The sequence below is a fragment of the Gallus gallus genome, chromosome 7 (assembly GCF_016699485.2).
Source record: "Gallus gallus isolate bGalGal1 chromosome 7, bGalGal1.mat.broiler.GRCg7b, whole genome shotgun sequence".
In the NCBI taxonomy this organism is placed as follows: Eukaryota; Metazoa; Chordata; class Aves; order Galliformes; family Phasianidae; genus Gallus; species Gallus gallus.
Genome location: NC_052538.1, coordinates 10,836,654 through 10,851,526, shown reverse-complemented (window position 1 = coordinate 10,851,526; position 14,873 = coordinate 10,836,654). Strand labels below are relative to the sequence as shown.

At 36.6% G+C, this 14,873-nt stretch overlaps 1 protein-coding gene across 5 annotated transcripts in view; it reads right to left on the bottom strand.

The window, feature by feature from the left end:
• Window positions 1–370: 370 nt before the first annotated feature.
• AOX1 (aldehyde oxidase 1) overlaps window positions 371–14,873 on the bottom strand; it is a 37,974-nt gene continuing 23,471 nt past the window's right edge. For 3 of the 5 annotated variants that reach the window (XM_025152176.3, XM_015289417.4, XM_040703417.2), the window contains 13 exons: window positions 14,179–14,266; window positions 13,129–13,215; window positions 11,983–12,174; window positions 11,472–11,699; window positions 10,408–10,503; window positions 9,578–9,706; window positions 8,999–9,073; window positions 7,352–7,404; window positions 6,659–6,773; window positions 5,922–5,987; window positions 5,182–5,370; window positions 3,161–3,328; window positions 371–2,102 (listed from right to left, as the gene is read on the bottom strand). In XM_025152176.3, the coding sequence (XP_025007944.2) occupies window positions 2,046–2,102; window positions 3,161–3,328; window positions 5,182–5,370; window positions 5,922–5,987; window positions 6,659–6,773; window positions 7,352–7,404; window positions 8,999–9,073; window positions 9,578–9,706; window positions 10,408–10,503; window positions 11,472–11,699; window positions 11,983–12,174; window positions 13,129–13,215; window positions 14,179–14,266 (1,543 nt within the window). In that variant the 3' untranslated portion in view covers window positions 371–2,045. Of the gene's footprint in view, window positions 2,103–3,149; window positions 3,329–5,181; window positions 5,371–5,921; window positions 5,988–6,658; window positions 6,774–7,351; window positions 7,405–8,998; window positions 9,074–9,577; window positions 9,707–10,407; window positions 10,504–11,471; window positions 11,700–11,982; window positions 12,175–13,128; window positions 13,216–14,178; window positions 14,267–14,873 lie in introns of all 5 variants that reach the window. The other 2 variants (XM_025152177.3, NM_001038692.2) reach the window with 1 other exon arrangement.

Below are 14,873 nucleotides of genomic sequence, written 5' to 3'. Positions count from 1 at the left end.
CAGGGTTGTAAATTGTCACTAAGAAGCCCACACAGCAAAAGATCTCTCTAATCAGAAAGACTAATAACGTCGCAGCACATACATTTATTTATTTTTATTGATTTTTCTTAACATATAGAAGACCCAGAGTAATACAGTGAAAACAATGGAAAAGAAGTTAAAACCAACAAAGCTTCAGCTGCCCAACCCACACTTCTAGTGTCCTTTCAGATGACCTACTATAAGCTCTTTGTCCTCCAGTTACAAAGTCCTGCCTTCTAGTTGTGGACTCTCCTATGTCTCTGCTGTCTTATCATGTCTAAAGTGGCACACGAACCCTATGTTTAAGCAGATGAATTTCACCCACTCACAGAGATTACAGAGACACAAATTGCATCAATAAATATTTCATATTTTAATAGCCAAAACAAAAGAAGTCCAAGCAGCTAACATGGTTTCCCTCACAAATACAATACCATCTCATAAAAGGTATGAAAGGGAAGAATAGAAAATAGTTGGTGGTAAACTAAGAAGTGAAATGAGACTGCAGACCAATGCGTCAAATAATTAGAGCCACTGATTTTCATTATAAGTAAGGAATAGGTGATACAGAGATTCACTGAAATCAAATGCTCAACGTGTGACAGTTAAACTTCATGAAAAGAACCTACCACATTTTTTTTTCAAGTGCTACTTTGTAACATACATACATACATTGAAAAAGTAATCATTTTTCTGTGTTATGATGCATCTTACGTCAAAGCCCCAAATCCAAATGCCAGACACTTTTGGATATTTGTGGGTATGCGGGAACACATTCAGAATTGAAATCTCAACTTTGCACTTTGATGAGAGGAAAGGCTGATGTTTTCCCTAAGTTCAATTCTATGGATTCCAATGTTGAAATTAGAAAAATATGACTGGAACTTCCATAATATATTAATTTTGATATATACTATGTAATTTCTTGAACTTGTCTTATATTACAAATAAATATATTCTTCAAATTTAATAACACCAGAATTTCTGTTACCATTTTAAACAGTGCTGGCTTTATATTTTCCTGTCTCCAGCTGCTACCTCTTGCTTGTTGCCTAGGCAGCATCAGATGATTGTTATTTGCAGATATCTTTCGCTATTTTTAAATTGTTTTCTGTTGTTGTTATTTTGTCTTTTTTTATCACAGTGAAAGAAAAGCTTTTAACTGTACCCTCACAACTCAGTACAGTGCAGAGAACAGGATTAAGCACTGTTTAAGAGCCCTCTCTAGAGACAGGTTCATCCAGGCCCCTATTTAAAAGCATACTGAACTCCATGTGAATTTTCCCACTAAGTTCAGAGGCTTTTGAACCTCTCAATGACAAAAAAAAAAAAAAAAAAAAAAAAAAAAAAAAAAAAAAAAGGCTTAATAGGAAACTCTAAGTGATTCTTCCCCCTTCAAAGATAAAATTAATCTCCTATCTGTAGAGGTCAGTCATACCAATTTGCCTGGCATAGCAAAAGAAAATCATAACACTAGTTCCCTGTATGTTCTTAACACAAACGTGTCTGTACCAAGACAAATCTAAACTGACTTTACTACAAATCAGAGCATCACTTGCTATCAAAAAGAGATTTAATTTAATAAACAAAGTTCCAATTTTTCAGTAAAGATATCTGCACAGGCCCTGCATGACTTAAATCTCAGGAATATTAGCTGAAGTTTCTCAAAAATCACATCATATGAAGAACTTAAATGTAATAAACAGTAGTAAGGAATCTAACGTACCTTTACAATGCATCCTAACTTTCTTCTCCTGCAGCATATTAATTGATCTCTCCAGGGCTGCTGTGCCACAGCCATTCAGCAGACCCTTCTGGTGGAATGTATATGTTTGGAGATGTATTTCTAATAATTAAATGCTGTAGCTCGAGTGGTGTCTTAAGTACACCAAAGAATGAAGACTGATAGAAGAGTAACATGCTTTTTTTAATATATGTTTCTACTGTGAAAATGAGAAAATACTTTATTTTATGTGAGTTGATTGGTGTGTTTTGGGGCAGGAAATCAGTAGTTGGAATTCTGTTCAGGTCTCATGCATTCTGGCCCAAGGAATCGAGGAAGAAGATTCATCATTTGTCATCTAAGAAAACAAAAAAAGATACGAAAAAGAATTACATTTTAATATTATTTGACTGATAAACTCTGAATATTGTCCTTATCAGGTGCCTCTAAGTTGCCCAGTAGGGTGTTCCACAGAAGACGCCCACAGATTATGTCTGTAAGGAAGGTAGAACTGGGCTCAGGGTGAAACAGGGACAGAGAAGCATAGTTTCTGCATTTGTGGGCCTCACCTCCTGCCAATTCTTGTGATGAAAGCAAGTCCATATACCTACTGATCTGGGGGTCAGTGACATCTACCGCAACCAGAGAAATACTACGAGAGTAATTTGTGAGAGCTCAGAAGTTTCCATGCCAAAGCCACAAAGGTTTGGGGCACAGTCTGGATGCATAGACTGGCCAATACTTTGCTTCACTCATTTTATAGACTAAATCTAAACTTAAGTAGAAAAAGAATGGTCATAACAGTGTGAGTAAGACTACAGAGAACAGTTGCAGAGAACAGTGAATCTGAAGGGTTAGAATTATTAAAAAGTGTATCACTTCATTTGTTTTTATTCTGTATTCTTTCGTTAGCTCTGCTTTTCTCCTAAAGAGCTCTGGACGTAGCAAGGAGCACCACAAAGGGGTGACAGTGCCAGAGTGGAAGTTGGTGGGAGAAAATACCTTGAAGGAGGCTGAAGCTGCTTGGAGACTGATCTAATATCTAGCACACATTGCTAATATGAGTTATTTAAATCTCTATGGAATTTGCCATGCGGAACAAAAGAGGAGGCTTCCGGAAGAGAAGGGATGGAAAAAGATGTTTTAAAGGGAAAGAAAGATTATGCAAAAATCAGGTAATTCCAGAACAATGCTTGAAAGGAAATTGCTGGAATAACTTACTTATGTGAGACCTGTTACCAGATATTTCAGCTTCAAGGAGCCTTCAGTGGAAGGGGCTGTATGATATTGCTCTATATAAAGCATTCCCAGCTGGAAACATTATTAGGCACTTCACCATTCAGGGGTGCCAAAAGCTTATTTTGTTCTGTTTACTCAGAGATAATTAAACAGAAAATTCCCCCACCTTCCTATTACCATCTTAGTGAAGTCATCTATGCAGGCTGCTCGTATTTGTTCAGCAGTCAGAGGGCTGTTCAGTGCAAAGGTCTTTTTTAGTCCTCTTTCATTCCTCACACAAGTTATTGCATCCCTCAACGCGAAGAACACAGAGCATCCCAAGAAAAGTCCTGCCTCGCCTAACCCCTGAAAAAAGGAAAAGAAAAGTTGAGCAAATGAGAGAAATACGTGTCATAGCAACACCAACTGAAAAGCTCAGATGTTAGTGACTCAAAACATTTCATTCTTTAGTATGCTTTGCTTGAATTCAGTGGAAGCAGGCTTAGGTGACATCAAGTCTGCTGATGCTGGATGCTTACAGGGACCTAAAAAGGTTGGCTTCAGATACTGGCTTTTGATTTTAAAATCTTTTTGGCTTCTTGCTGAACTGAAATTTATAATAAGTGACAGATAAAATTAGAGCAGTCTCAATCCAGGAACAGGTACAGCTAAAAAAAAGTCAGAACTCATTCTAATTCACCACAGACAAGAAAATACTCACCTCAATGGTCTTTACATTCTCTCATTGAGTCAGACGTAAGATTCACATTTGTTCCTTATCTCAAAAGTACATAAAATCGACTCTTCTTCTGGATACTTTGTACTGAAATACTGAATATCTTAATCTGAGTTTGATTGAGATATTGCAATTGCAATCTGCTTACTACGATTTGAGAACCAAATGTCTTCCCCAAACATGCTGCATGAGGACAGAATCACACTTCCTTAAGAGAGTGAATTCTAAGGGTAACTACAGATGTTCACAGAAAAGGGTAAAAACTGTTTTAAGAGGGATACTAGCATCAGCTTTATAGAATCAACTATGTAACTATGTAACGTAGACAAGATTTTAAAAAACTCATCTAATTATGTGTCACAAAGACAGCTTTAAGTAATTTTAAAGGACTTATTTGTTCTTTAATAACTTTCACCTTAAAAACATGCTTCTTCCTCCCATCATGCTATTTTACTGAATTCTAAAAGCATAACTAATACCTGAAACACCTGGAATTCTGCACAATTGCCTTCATCTCAATTTGTTGTTACTACTTGCAACTGACAAGAATATTTACTGGTCTAAATTGAAACAATGATTCTACCAGCTGAATACTTGAACTTATCTCATATAAATACACACACACACATTCCTATTTCTTATTGCTTAACACACGCACGTAAGCTACATGCTCTCACTGTCATTATCCTTTCTCTATCGATTTCTTGATTATTTTCATTCTAACCCCTCAGTCTATCACTGTATTTAAAAATTTTATGTTGCAGCTTCTGTGACTTGCAAGCCATGAAAGCTATGCTGCAAAAAGTTCTGGCTGCAACTTGCCAACCAATTCCTTGTCCAATAAACAATCCACCTTTCAAATCCACTCTCTCTCCAGTGTAGAGATAAGCATGTCATGGGGGAACCATGTCAAACACTTCACAGATGTCTAGGTAGATGGCATCAGTTCCTTTCCCTTTGTCCACCAATGCCATCACTCTATCATAGAAGACCACTAGGTCAAGAATGACCTTCCATCAGTGAAGCCACGCTGGATGTCTCAGATCACCTGATTTGTTCCTCATGCGCTTCAACATGTCTTCTGGGAGATCTGTTGCATGATCTTCCCAGGCGCAGAGAGGAGGCTCACCAGCCTGCAGCTCCCTGAGTTCTCCTTCCTCCCTTTCTTATAAATGGGAGTGATTGTTTCCTGTTTTCTGGTCACCAGCGACTTCATCTAACAGCCATGACTTTTCAAGTACGATGGAGAGAGGCTCGGCAATCACACAAGACAGCTCTCTTAGGATCCTGGAATACATGTCATCCAGCCTCATATCTTGCATTAAGCCTCTTAATACTAGCTTGCTAGTGTCCTTGATGTCAAAAAAAGTAAAGCCACTGCATGGAGACTTATTTGCAATGCTTAAGAAGATATACTTGTTCTACATTAATCTCTCTGATTGTCCTAGGATCTAAGACTCAAGTTCCGTGATGGTTTGCTTACCTTGGATGAATAGATGGCATATGGATTTTGGGAAGATGACAGCAGGGAAACATTAAACTGTTCTGGAATATCACAGACAGCAGGGATCTTATACTGATCTGGACCCCGAGTACATAGGACTCCTTCTGGAGAGTACTTTAATTCTTCCATTGTGTAAAGTCCAATGCCTTGAACAAAGGCGCCTTCAATCTTTAAATAAGAAAAGACATAAAATTTATGTACTCATGTTTGTTAAGATGGGTAAAACTATGGCAAGAACTGATTTGTATCACTGGCTCTTAGAATATCAATTGATTTCCTGTTTGCCTAAGGGGATTTTTCAACATTTTGTGGCTACTATGATGGGAAAATCTTTCATACTCTTCTCTCATACCAGAGACAAGTGCATTCATGATGAATGATGAAGTCTGGGGACCAGCCTGCAATGAAGAAAGGTGTTTCCCTGCTAACAGGGAGGAAGGCAAATTAAACAACATGAGAAATAAGAGAATGCAGATCACAAACAAGATTTAAGTCCAACAGATAGTAAGCACATATACATGAAGGAAGTACTACAGGTTGACATCAGAGATCACGGGTAAAATTCAGGCCTCACTGACACAAATGGGGAAAGACTGCAAGTAAAGAACTTACTAATATCATATATGACATATTAATGCTTTCTGAATTAATAAGTATTCACTTCAGGTAAGACTATCAGTTTAATAGAAATCAGACAGCAGGAAATTCTTGGAACATACCTGTCCTATATCCACAGCTGGATTTATGCTGCATCCAATGTCCATAACTATGTCTGTTCTGAGGTTCTGTTAATAAAAATTCAGTGTCATATCACTGATAGAGATGGATAGGGTAGAGGCATAAGAACACAACATGGGTTAGAGTCTGTATTCAGTGGAATAACATATGTTAAAATGCATATTATTCCGCACATTCGCAGTTTCAAAATAATTTCCCATACCTCATTACAAGCAAAATGATCCTGTCTCAGCTTAAATGGAATTTTAGCCAGAGCTAGCCATCACAGATCTTTTCCATTTACACATGGAAATAAGTACATATAGTGGGTGTATGGTCAGCAGGCTACAACACCTACCTGTCTAAAAGGTAAGGAACTGGAAATATAATAGAATATTTAATTTTGCTGTAATTTGTTTGCTGACTAACAGGGAGAGGACAGGCAGAGAACATGTCAGATGTCTGCCATGATCCAAAAGAGGACTGGTATGACATTGATACAGATGGGCCAGAAGCCAATCAAGATTGCACAGATATTCTGCTCTCCTCCAATTTGCATTCACTCTATGAACATACTTATTATCATACTATGAATATAATTATCATGTGAAAACTTGATTTCACATGATGATTTATTCACGCAAACCTGAAAAGCTGTTGGAACGTTGAGTGACACAAAAAAACCTAGAGGAAGATCATCCACATTATTTACAAAACTAACTTGATGCTCAGTTAATACCTTGTGATCTCCTGTTAAACAATTAATTTCAACCTCTGAACAAGCAGTTCCATAAAGAAAGTATGTGAAAGGCTGTCCTTCCCCTTTCTCCCAGTCCATATTTGCATCGTAACCTCTGATGGAAGAAACAAAGTTCACAATGAATAATGAATGTTTGTATCATGACAAAGCATGTAAGCATGTAAAAGTTTGAAAATACTTGAAGTGAAATCTAAAATAACAAGTGCACTTAGTTGCCAATTCCAGATGTGTGTTCTAGTTGCCATATTTTTTTGCCTTTTGTAAAATGCAGTGTAATCATGTCTGAGGTGAAAAACAAAGAAAATATAACACAACTTATATTATATAGTAATATAGCTTCCAGTAAGTAAACTATATCCTGGCTTTGTGTATTTGCTGTTATGGGCAGCAGTCACTTTCTCAGTGTTTCCTGATTTTCTAATGGAAGCATCATGGAGCAAATATGAGTTGAAATGTTCTCTTGTTGCTTTACAGAGAGTCTGCACAGAGCCAGCCACAAACTAGCACTTGAACATTATACCCCAACCTCCTCACATATCAAAGACTTACATAAAATGTAAGCTGAGCCACTAAGAACAATTGGACAGGGTCTCACACCCACTGAATTAGCATTGTCAGAAATCAGTCCTGGTGTTTAAGTCCATGCATTTTAAATGAACAAATATACTTCACCTGAAGTAGCCAGTAGCTGAAAGACTCACACTTTGTTCAAAGGCTTCTTTAATCTGTAAAATAAAGCAAGTTTTGATGTAAGCCAAGGAACGAGTAAGGAAGGAACACAGCATTCATTCATTTACTTAAAAAGAAACTATAAGCATGTTTAGCTGCACATGGTGCCTCAGTACTTCACCAAATTTGAAGGAGTAACTTGAACACTTTTGGTAATACAATAGGAAATGGACCAGTAAACAGCAGCGTTCTTACAAAATCTTTATTGCTGGTAACACCAGAGTCAGAAAGCTCAACTTTCGTGTTCAGATTCAATAGAAATGGGTCCCTCTTTGTCAGCTGAACAGATCTGGTTGATACGTCACTAAGACAAAAGATCTGCATGACGTATCAGCATAAAAATGACAGTTAATAAGAGAAATGCTCCTTGCACTGTTCTTCAGCCAGTGGCTTAAAAATGGATATAGCACCTTATATTTCATTTCCTTTCAGTGACATTCATGTCAGGTTTACGTACTTTACAAGTCAGAAGTTTTGGATTTTTTAATATATTAAATTTACTTACTTTGCAAGTCATAAAATTGTTTCTCTGCATGGTTTAACATTATTTATTAGGTTAGCTATTGCTGCTACTGCTTTAGGTGTGTCTGAATTATCCACACTGATTTGGCACCTAGATTTGGCACTAGATTTTAGTTTTTGCATAGATTGCTGTCAGTTATCAAGTTACCACATGTATCCCAACGTTAATTGCTGTTACCAGGAATTAATATTGCCAAGAAAATATTTTTATTTTTTGCAGTTACTCAGTATTTAATCCCATGAGAAGAAACGCCCTATTGTACTGATCTGTAAAGGCCTCAATGTAGGGACTACCATTTTTATTAGGCTGTATAAAACAAGTAATATTGGGTCATCAGAAGTAATTAAAATGCTTTCCTCTAACATAATAATACAGCTAGGTTCACAGACATATCTTCATAGAAATAGCTGATGTAGCAGAAGAAATTTAGTTAAGGCAGTGCCTTGCCTAAAATTCTGTTACCACTTAAAGTGGACACCAGATAAAGGCCATTAATATGAATAGCTTTAGGATTAATTCTGTACTACCTTACAACAAATGTAACTAATATTATAATGAATTACATATCAGAGCAACGGAAGCAAGCATTCCTGCTAATTTTTTTGTAGTTCCGTAATACACTGCACATAGCAGATAGAAGTATGAGGCTGAGAAGGCTTCTATTTATTTGTGAATTTGTGATTAGTGAAAAATAAAGAACAGCCTTGTTGGAAAACAGGCATTGTACACATATACCTTGAAAATCTTCTTGCAGCAGCCTGTTTAATTGTAAGTTGAGGACAGTCACACTATTGCACAAGCTAACATTTTATCTGCATAAAAAACTCCAGAATCTCCAAATGTGACTCCACAGATAGCTTTTCTTTCTTTTTAGCCTAGATATGATCTAGGGATTATTTTGCATGCATCCAAAGAAAGCACCTACATTCCAAATGTTCTCTGAATCAACATGTTTTAAAGCTTTTATCTTTAAGATTATCAGGCTTAGAAGACTTAACAGATGACAATACATGTGTCACAGGATCTGCAAGCACACAAACACATTTAGGAGGTTTCACATCTCTTACCCAATCTTTCCAGTTGCCTTTTGGGTTCTTGTTAATGATAGGCTGCAGGCGTTTCAGAAGAGTTTGGCAAGCATCCTGGTTATGGAGAGAAGTCAGAAGAAAGCAATGCAAAATTAACAAACATAAATTTGGCAAATAAAGTACTAATCAAGATACGTTCTAGTTAGTGGTTAGTTAATATATCCTTTATGGTAATTTAGAAAAAGCATGGTAAGAGTTGACACTAACTGCATAAGCAAAATCTTATAAAGGCTTGAGTTAAAAGGGCAGGAATCTGTACTAATAAGTAGATTAAGAACAGGAATAAAATATAGAATTTGTATAGGATTAGTTTGCTTCTGACTGAAGAGGCAAGGGTTTGGTCAAACGTAAGCCTTCTGAAGGAAAGCTCAGATCATATTCTGAAATTTCATAAGCACCATTACTGAGATACTATCAACAATTAATATTTTTTTCTTGGCAATCTCTTGTGGTATTACTAATAATCCCAAATAATTTCCATGGTGTCACAATACCTAAAGTTTGGCAGGCATTAAATACCATGAGGAACAGAGTGTTTTGTTAAGCTAAACACGTTACCTTCACAGCCATGCCGTTGACATCTGTCCCTGCAGATCCTACTGAAGCACACGCATTAGGAACAGTTGTTGTGCTTGTTTCACAGAAGTGAATATATGACATTGGGATGTTTAATTCCCGACTAGCAACCTGTTTCAGGAAGCAGAACATATTCTTCATTTCAGAAACATTCCGAATATTTCAACTGTTCCCCAGTGCTTTCTAGAAGTCAGAACTACTAGGAAAGGTTCTGTTTTAGCAAGTCCTTTTCTAACCTCCAGCTATTGTCATTCTGCTGAGTTTGTCAGTACAGAAAGACAGCACAGAAGAATAACATTTTAGCTGCACTGAAACCCTGAACTGAGGTTCTGAAGTCCAACATTCAGACCCCAATTTTGCTGACTATGACGGAGGATAAATTATGCATGTCCATATCCCAAGCTTTTATCAGCTCACTAATTATCTTTAGAAATTATGTCTCAATTATTCCAATTATCCAGTAAACAAAGATGATGATGATAATATCATCTATTTGGACAGCACACTAATGTGATTACTGACTTTTTTGTAATAGAATAGGAATTACAGAAGTATTTCCTAAGGATCAAAAGATCTTATTTCTAATAAGCCTCCCCACATATCATTGAAAAAATAATAAACATTTTCTTTATCTTTTCTCTTTTTGCTGTCCCTATCACCTTTGTTTTCCAACTCTATCAGTGCAAAGCAGCAGAAAAACAATGATAATGAAAAAAATTAATCTGGTACACTAAAGAAGCAAGAAGAAAAAATTCCCATTGTTTCTCTGTATAATAGGCAAAGCATAAGTTAATATTTGGATCATTTGTTACCTGGATCATTTTTGTATGAATGCCCTGTCCCAACTCAATTCCACCATGTGTCAAAAGCACAGACCCATCTGTATAAATATGAACCAGAGCAGCAGCCTAAAAGAAAAATAAATAAATAAACAAAGATTATTCAAGTGAGAAATTGTTATATATGGTGATGGATCAAAAGAAAGAAAGGAATTTTCTGCTTAATGTTTTTGAACAGAAGGTGACATTTTGAATGCTAGACCCTTAACAAGCTTCAAAAGAAAATGATACAAATCTTTGGAGGTCTGCTTTTTGCTGTTGCTAGATCCTGAAACATAGCCAGACTTAGCAATAGAATCTCAATAGTTTCAAAAAAAAGCTGTAAGAACCTCCATCAGTAGTGGTTCTAGCTGATACCTGAGTGCCTTTGGACACAGGAGCTTTGACAGGCTGTCAGTGCCAGGTACAGTAGGAAGGCTCTGAATGAGATTTTCCTCATGGACTCAGTGGGGGGTAGGTGCTGTAGACTACAAAGGCTCTGTATAGAGACAGGCCAGTTCAATCTGATTCAGTGAAGTCAAATGACTAATTTTCGACTGATAAAATGTTATTCATTCTTTAAATTATTGAACACCAATATAAAACAAAACGACCAAAAATACTGCTGTACTCCTTTTCTTCCTTAAATATACTCTTTGATTATTTCAAAGGGTTAGGTCTAAGAAAAGCCTCCCATATTAACCCATCATCAGAAAAAGTCCAGAACTATTTCTAAAATTGACAACTTATCCAATAATGCTTTGCAATCATTCCTAAAATACTCTTAATTGCTCCCTTATCTATATCACATCCTAAGAGACAAAGCTGACTTCCAAGGAGGCAGAGTCTAAGTTTCCTGGGTCCTGAAGACCAAACAACTGTGATCTCAACTTGCAGATAGCTCGAAGCTAGCAGAGTCTCCCAGCAACAACTGTTAGGAGAATGATAACTTTCTAGAAGTTGAAAGATGACGTTTTTTTCCTATCATTATAAGGTAGAGTACCTATAATCTTCTACAAATGAAAAGTCCAGCTTGTATCTTATTTAAAAAAACTAACCTGAGAAAGGTAACGTGAGCCTAGTCCAAATGGAAACTTCATTGGAACAATGGCAATCCCTTTTTTCTTCCAGTAATTTTGTTTGTTGAATTCCTCGATAGCTGTTTTCCTACTGTAGTATGCAGATTTCTCCATACATTCATTCCAACAGCGTATTAAGTTTTGTGGATCAAGCTTTTGTTTGAAGTGTGTTTGCTCATCCTCCTTATACATATTTATTTCCCTAACCTGAAACAATAAAATTAGCAGACATCACAATCACATAAAGACTGACCACATGGGAGAACTAGTAGACAACTAGTCTAGTTAATTATCTATTTTTTGAACAATTACCAGTTTGGTTTGATTTTAAAGAGCATGCTACTCTTCAATAATCAGACATCGTTAAAAAGAAACAATTATAGCACAAACCATGTTTGACTTAAAAAAGATTTGTTCAAACATTCAAGTTAATCCAAATAATTTTAACTTCATAGAGTTCATTTCAGGAGAGATGTCTTTGTATTCTCACCTTTTCTGGCGATAAACCTGTTTTCTCTGCAACTTCTGTTATCCAAGTTTCTGTCACCAGTCCTGACTGAGGAAAACCAAATCCACGAAATGCTGTGTTTGATGGCAAGTTCGTTTTACAAGCGTAAGCCCAGCATCTCAAGTTGGGAATCTTATACGCATTGTCCATTTTTAATAAGCATACTTCTGCTACCTGAAGTAGGGAACAGAAAAGGAGAGTTAAATTTCAGAACAGTAATTCTTCTGAGATTCACATTTAAATCTTCCTCATCTCACAGAAAGACCTTCAGTTTTCTGAGAATCATTAAGCACACATACAAATATTTTCAGTCATTTCTCAAGCAACATATTCCATTTCAGTTCTTTTCACCTGATATTCACAGAAAACAGATGATGATACTAGTAGTTCAGTGCCAGTAGCTAGTCATTAGATAAAGATACAACTGATAATTCATTTTAAGACTGGTTTTGCTCCTAGTTTGATATCAAAAGGCATACATTTTGCTCAGCCAGGTCAATTTTCAGAAACAGGTTGGGCAGCAATAGTAGGGGCAATCGCACTAACAGATTTTGGTGCACAGAAAATACGTTCAGACAGGATAGTAGCCCATACAGGCGGTAACCTCAAAAAATATTTCACTTACAGTTAGAATAAGCTATGCAAGTGCAAAGAGCTAGCGATACTTTGTACTTTGTAGACCTATAAGCAAGGAACTGCTGTACACAGCACAGTAAGTGCAGACTTGGGGCAGAAATGTACAGAGCTGGTAACAGAATAATTACCACTATGTTTATATTCTGAAGGCTACGGAAGATCTGCTTAGCTTTGCAGACACAAAACTTGAAGCAGGCACAAACATAGATACGATGTATTTTTAGATGAACACACTGTTGACATGTTTGTAATGGGAAAACAAGCCTGAGAGCCCACGTATGAAGCAAACGTGTAAGGAAAACATCAAGAAGTTGACATAACTAAATAAGGAAAGGTAAACCGCTAGGCGTAGATTTTTCAGTAATACCAAAGTCCTTACATTGCTTGATTATATGGCTAATAGAAAACCTGTGCAAGTGAGTTTGATATTCATCATTTTCCAGCTAATCATTTCTCCATGTTATAAGATTTGTCAGTTTATAAAATCCTTACCAGGACAGATTCATCAGGGGTGCATCCTCCATTTATGTAATATTTGGCATCCACAGTTCTGATCCTACCATCTTTCATGAAGCCAACCTACAATGAATCACCAATTACCTTAGACTTTTGACATTCATTTATTTCTTCACTGTTTGTATATTTTGCGAATGAATGTAAGCCACATAAGGCTCATACTGCACTGTTAATTTCTGAGCAGCATTACTGAAACTGTGAAAAGGACAAGAGAGGAAAAAAAAAAGTATAGATACAGGAAACAAGAAGCCTATAGGTAAAGGAAGAAACAGGGAAACCCAGTGGTTTTTTGTGTGTTGCCCAACAGATGGCTTAAGTGTCATCTAGGAATGCCCACAGCAGGCAGAGTCAAATTCCCTTCTAACTGTAAGAACAGCTGGTAGAGGCAGTATGACATTTGCTTGTATTAATGAAGAAATGGTATGTTTATCTTGCATCTCTTTTCACCTGTTGCCGTTAATGATGGTTGCTGAGCTCTTAAAATAAGTTATAAATGTTTTTCTTCTCCAGGGATGCATCTTAAACAATTCCTTCTGCTTTATCCATGTATTCAAGATAGCAATATAGACAGAGTTTTCCCTAATAAACTGTTAGAAGTAATGACAATGCTTGAACAAAGAAGCTAGAAGCCTCCTCCAGAAAGTGCCTTTTCATGCATCACACTGTTTCTGAGAAAAAAAAAAAAAACAGCAGTTCCTTTGTGTGAACTTAACTGCATGTAGGGTTTAAAAACACCTGCAGAAGTCTGAGCTAGCCTGCCTTCCAGGTCCCAGGAAGAAAGATAGAAAGAGATATAAAAGGAGAAGGACAGCAATGAACTAGAAAACAAAACAAAAAACTCTGCAGAGATAGAGACAGAAGCAGGTTGTAAAGCAACTTCACCTCTTTGTTTCCCAGCAAGTAGCTTGTTTTTTAAATTTATTAGTGTTATTCTAATTAATAGAAAAAGTATTAACCAATGGCACTGAAGTCCTTATTCAAGGACTACGAGCAGGTATTTTTTCACTAAATTCTTGCGGTACTCACTTTATATTTGCCAACAAAAGGATGTCGGCCACCAGTGATTAACATATCATCTCCCCGGCTCAGAATAAGACGGACTGCTCTGTTGGTTCTAAATCAACAGAAGAAAAGTAAGAATTTCTGATAAACTAAGAGATATTATTAACAGAATTAGTGTATTCTATTAATTAGGAATCCCGATCTAGCAATGTATAAAAGTATGCACTGAGCTTTAGTATAAACTGAATTTCAATAGGCTTAAATACATGCATAAGGCTATATCCAGAGTTCATTTTCTTTTGCAGTCACAATCGTGTCAGAATTTTTAATTTCACCTCTTAAAGTAAATGAAAATTTCAATTTTAGGACTGAACTGTGTTAGGTGTGCTAAGAGCAGTTCCACTCACGAACTCATCCACTGACACAGCAGGATCCAGTTCACTTCTGGGCAGCTAAGGTCATGGTTTGAATGCATATACAAAGTTTCAGGGTGTAGGAACTGGTCTTTTTGAAATGGTCAGCCATTTCAAGACTACTTCTAACTTATACTACTCACAGCTTTTTCAAATCCCTTCAATTCAGATGAGGTGAAGCTGCTTAATGCTACTTAAGCAGTCCAATAAAGTGAACAAAGAAATGCATTGAAAAGTCTTAAAAAAAAAAAGTATACAAGTCAGGATTTTATGACATTTTGGCTAGCAACCTTCAGAAAGGGAAAG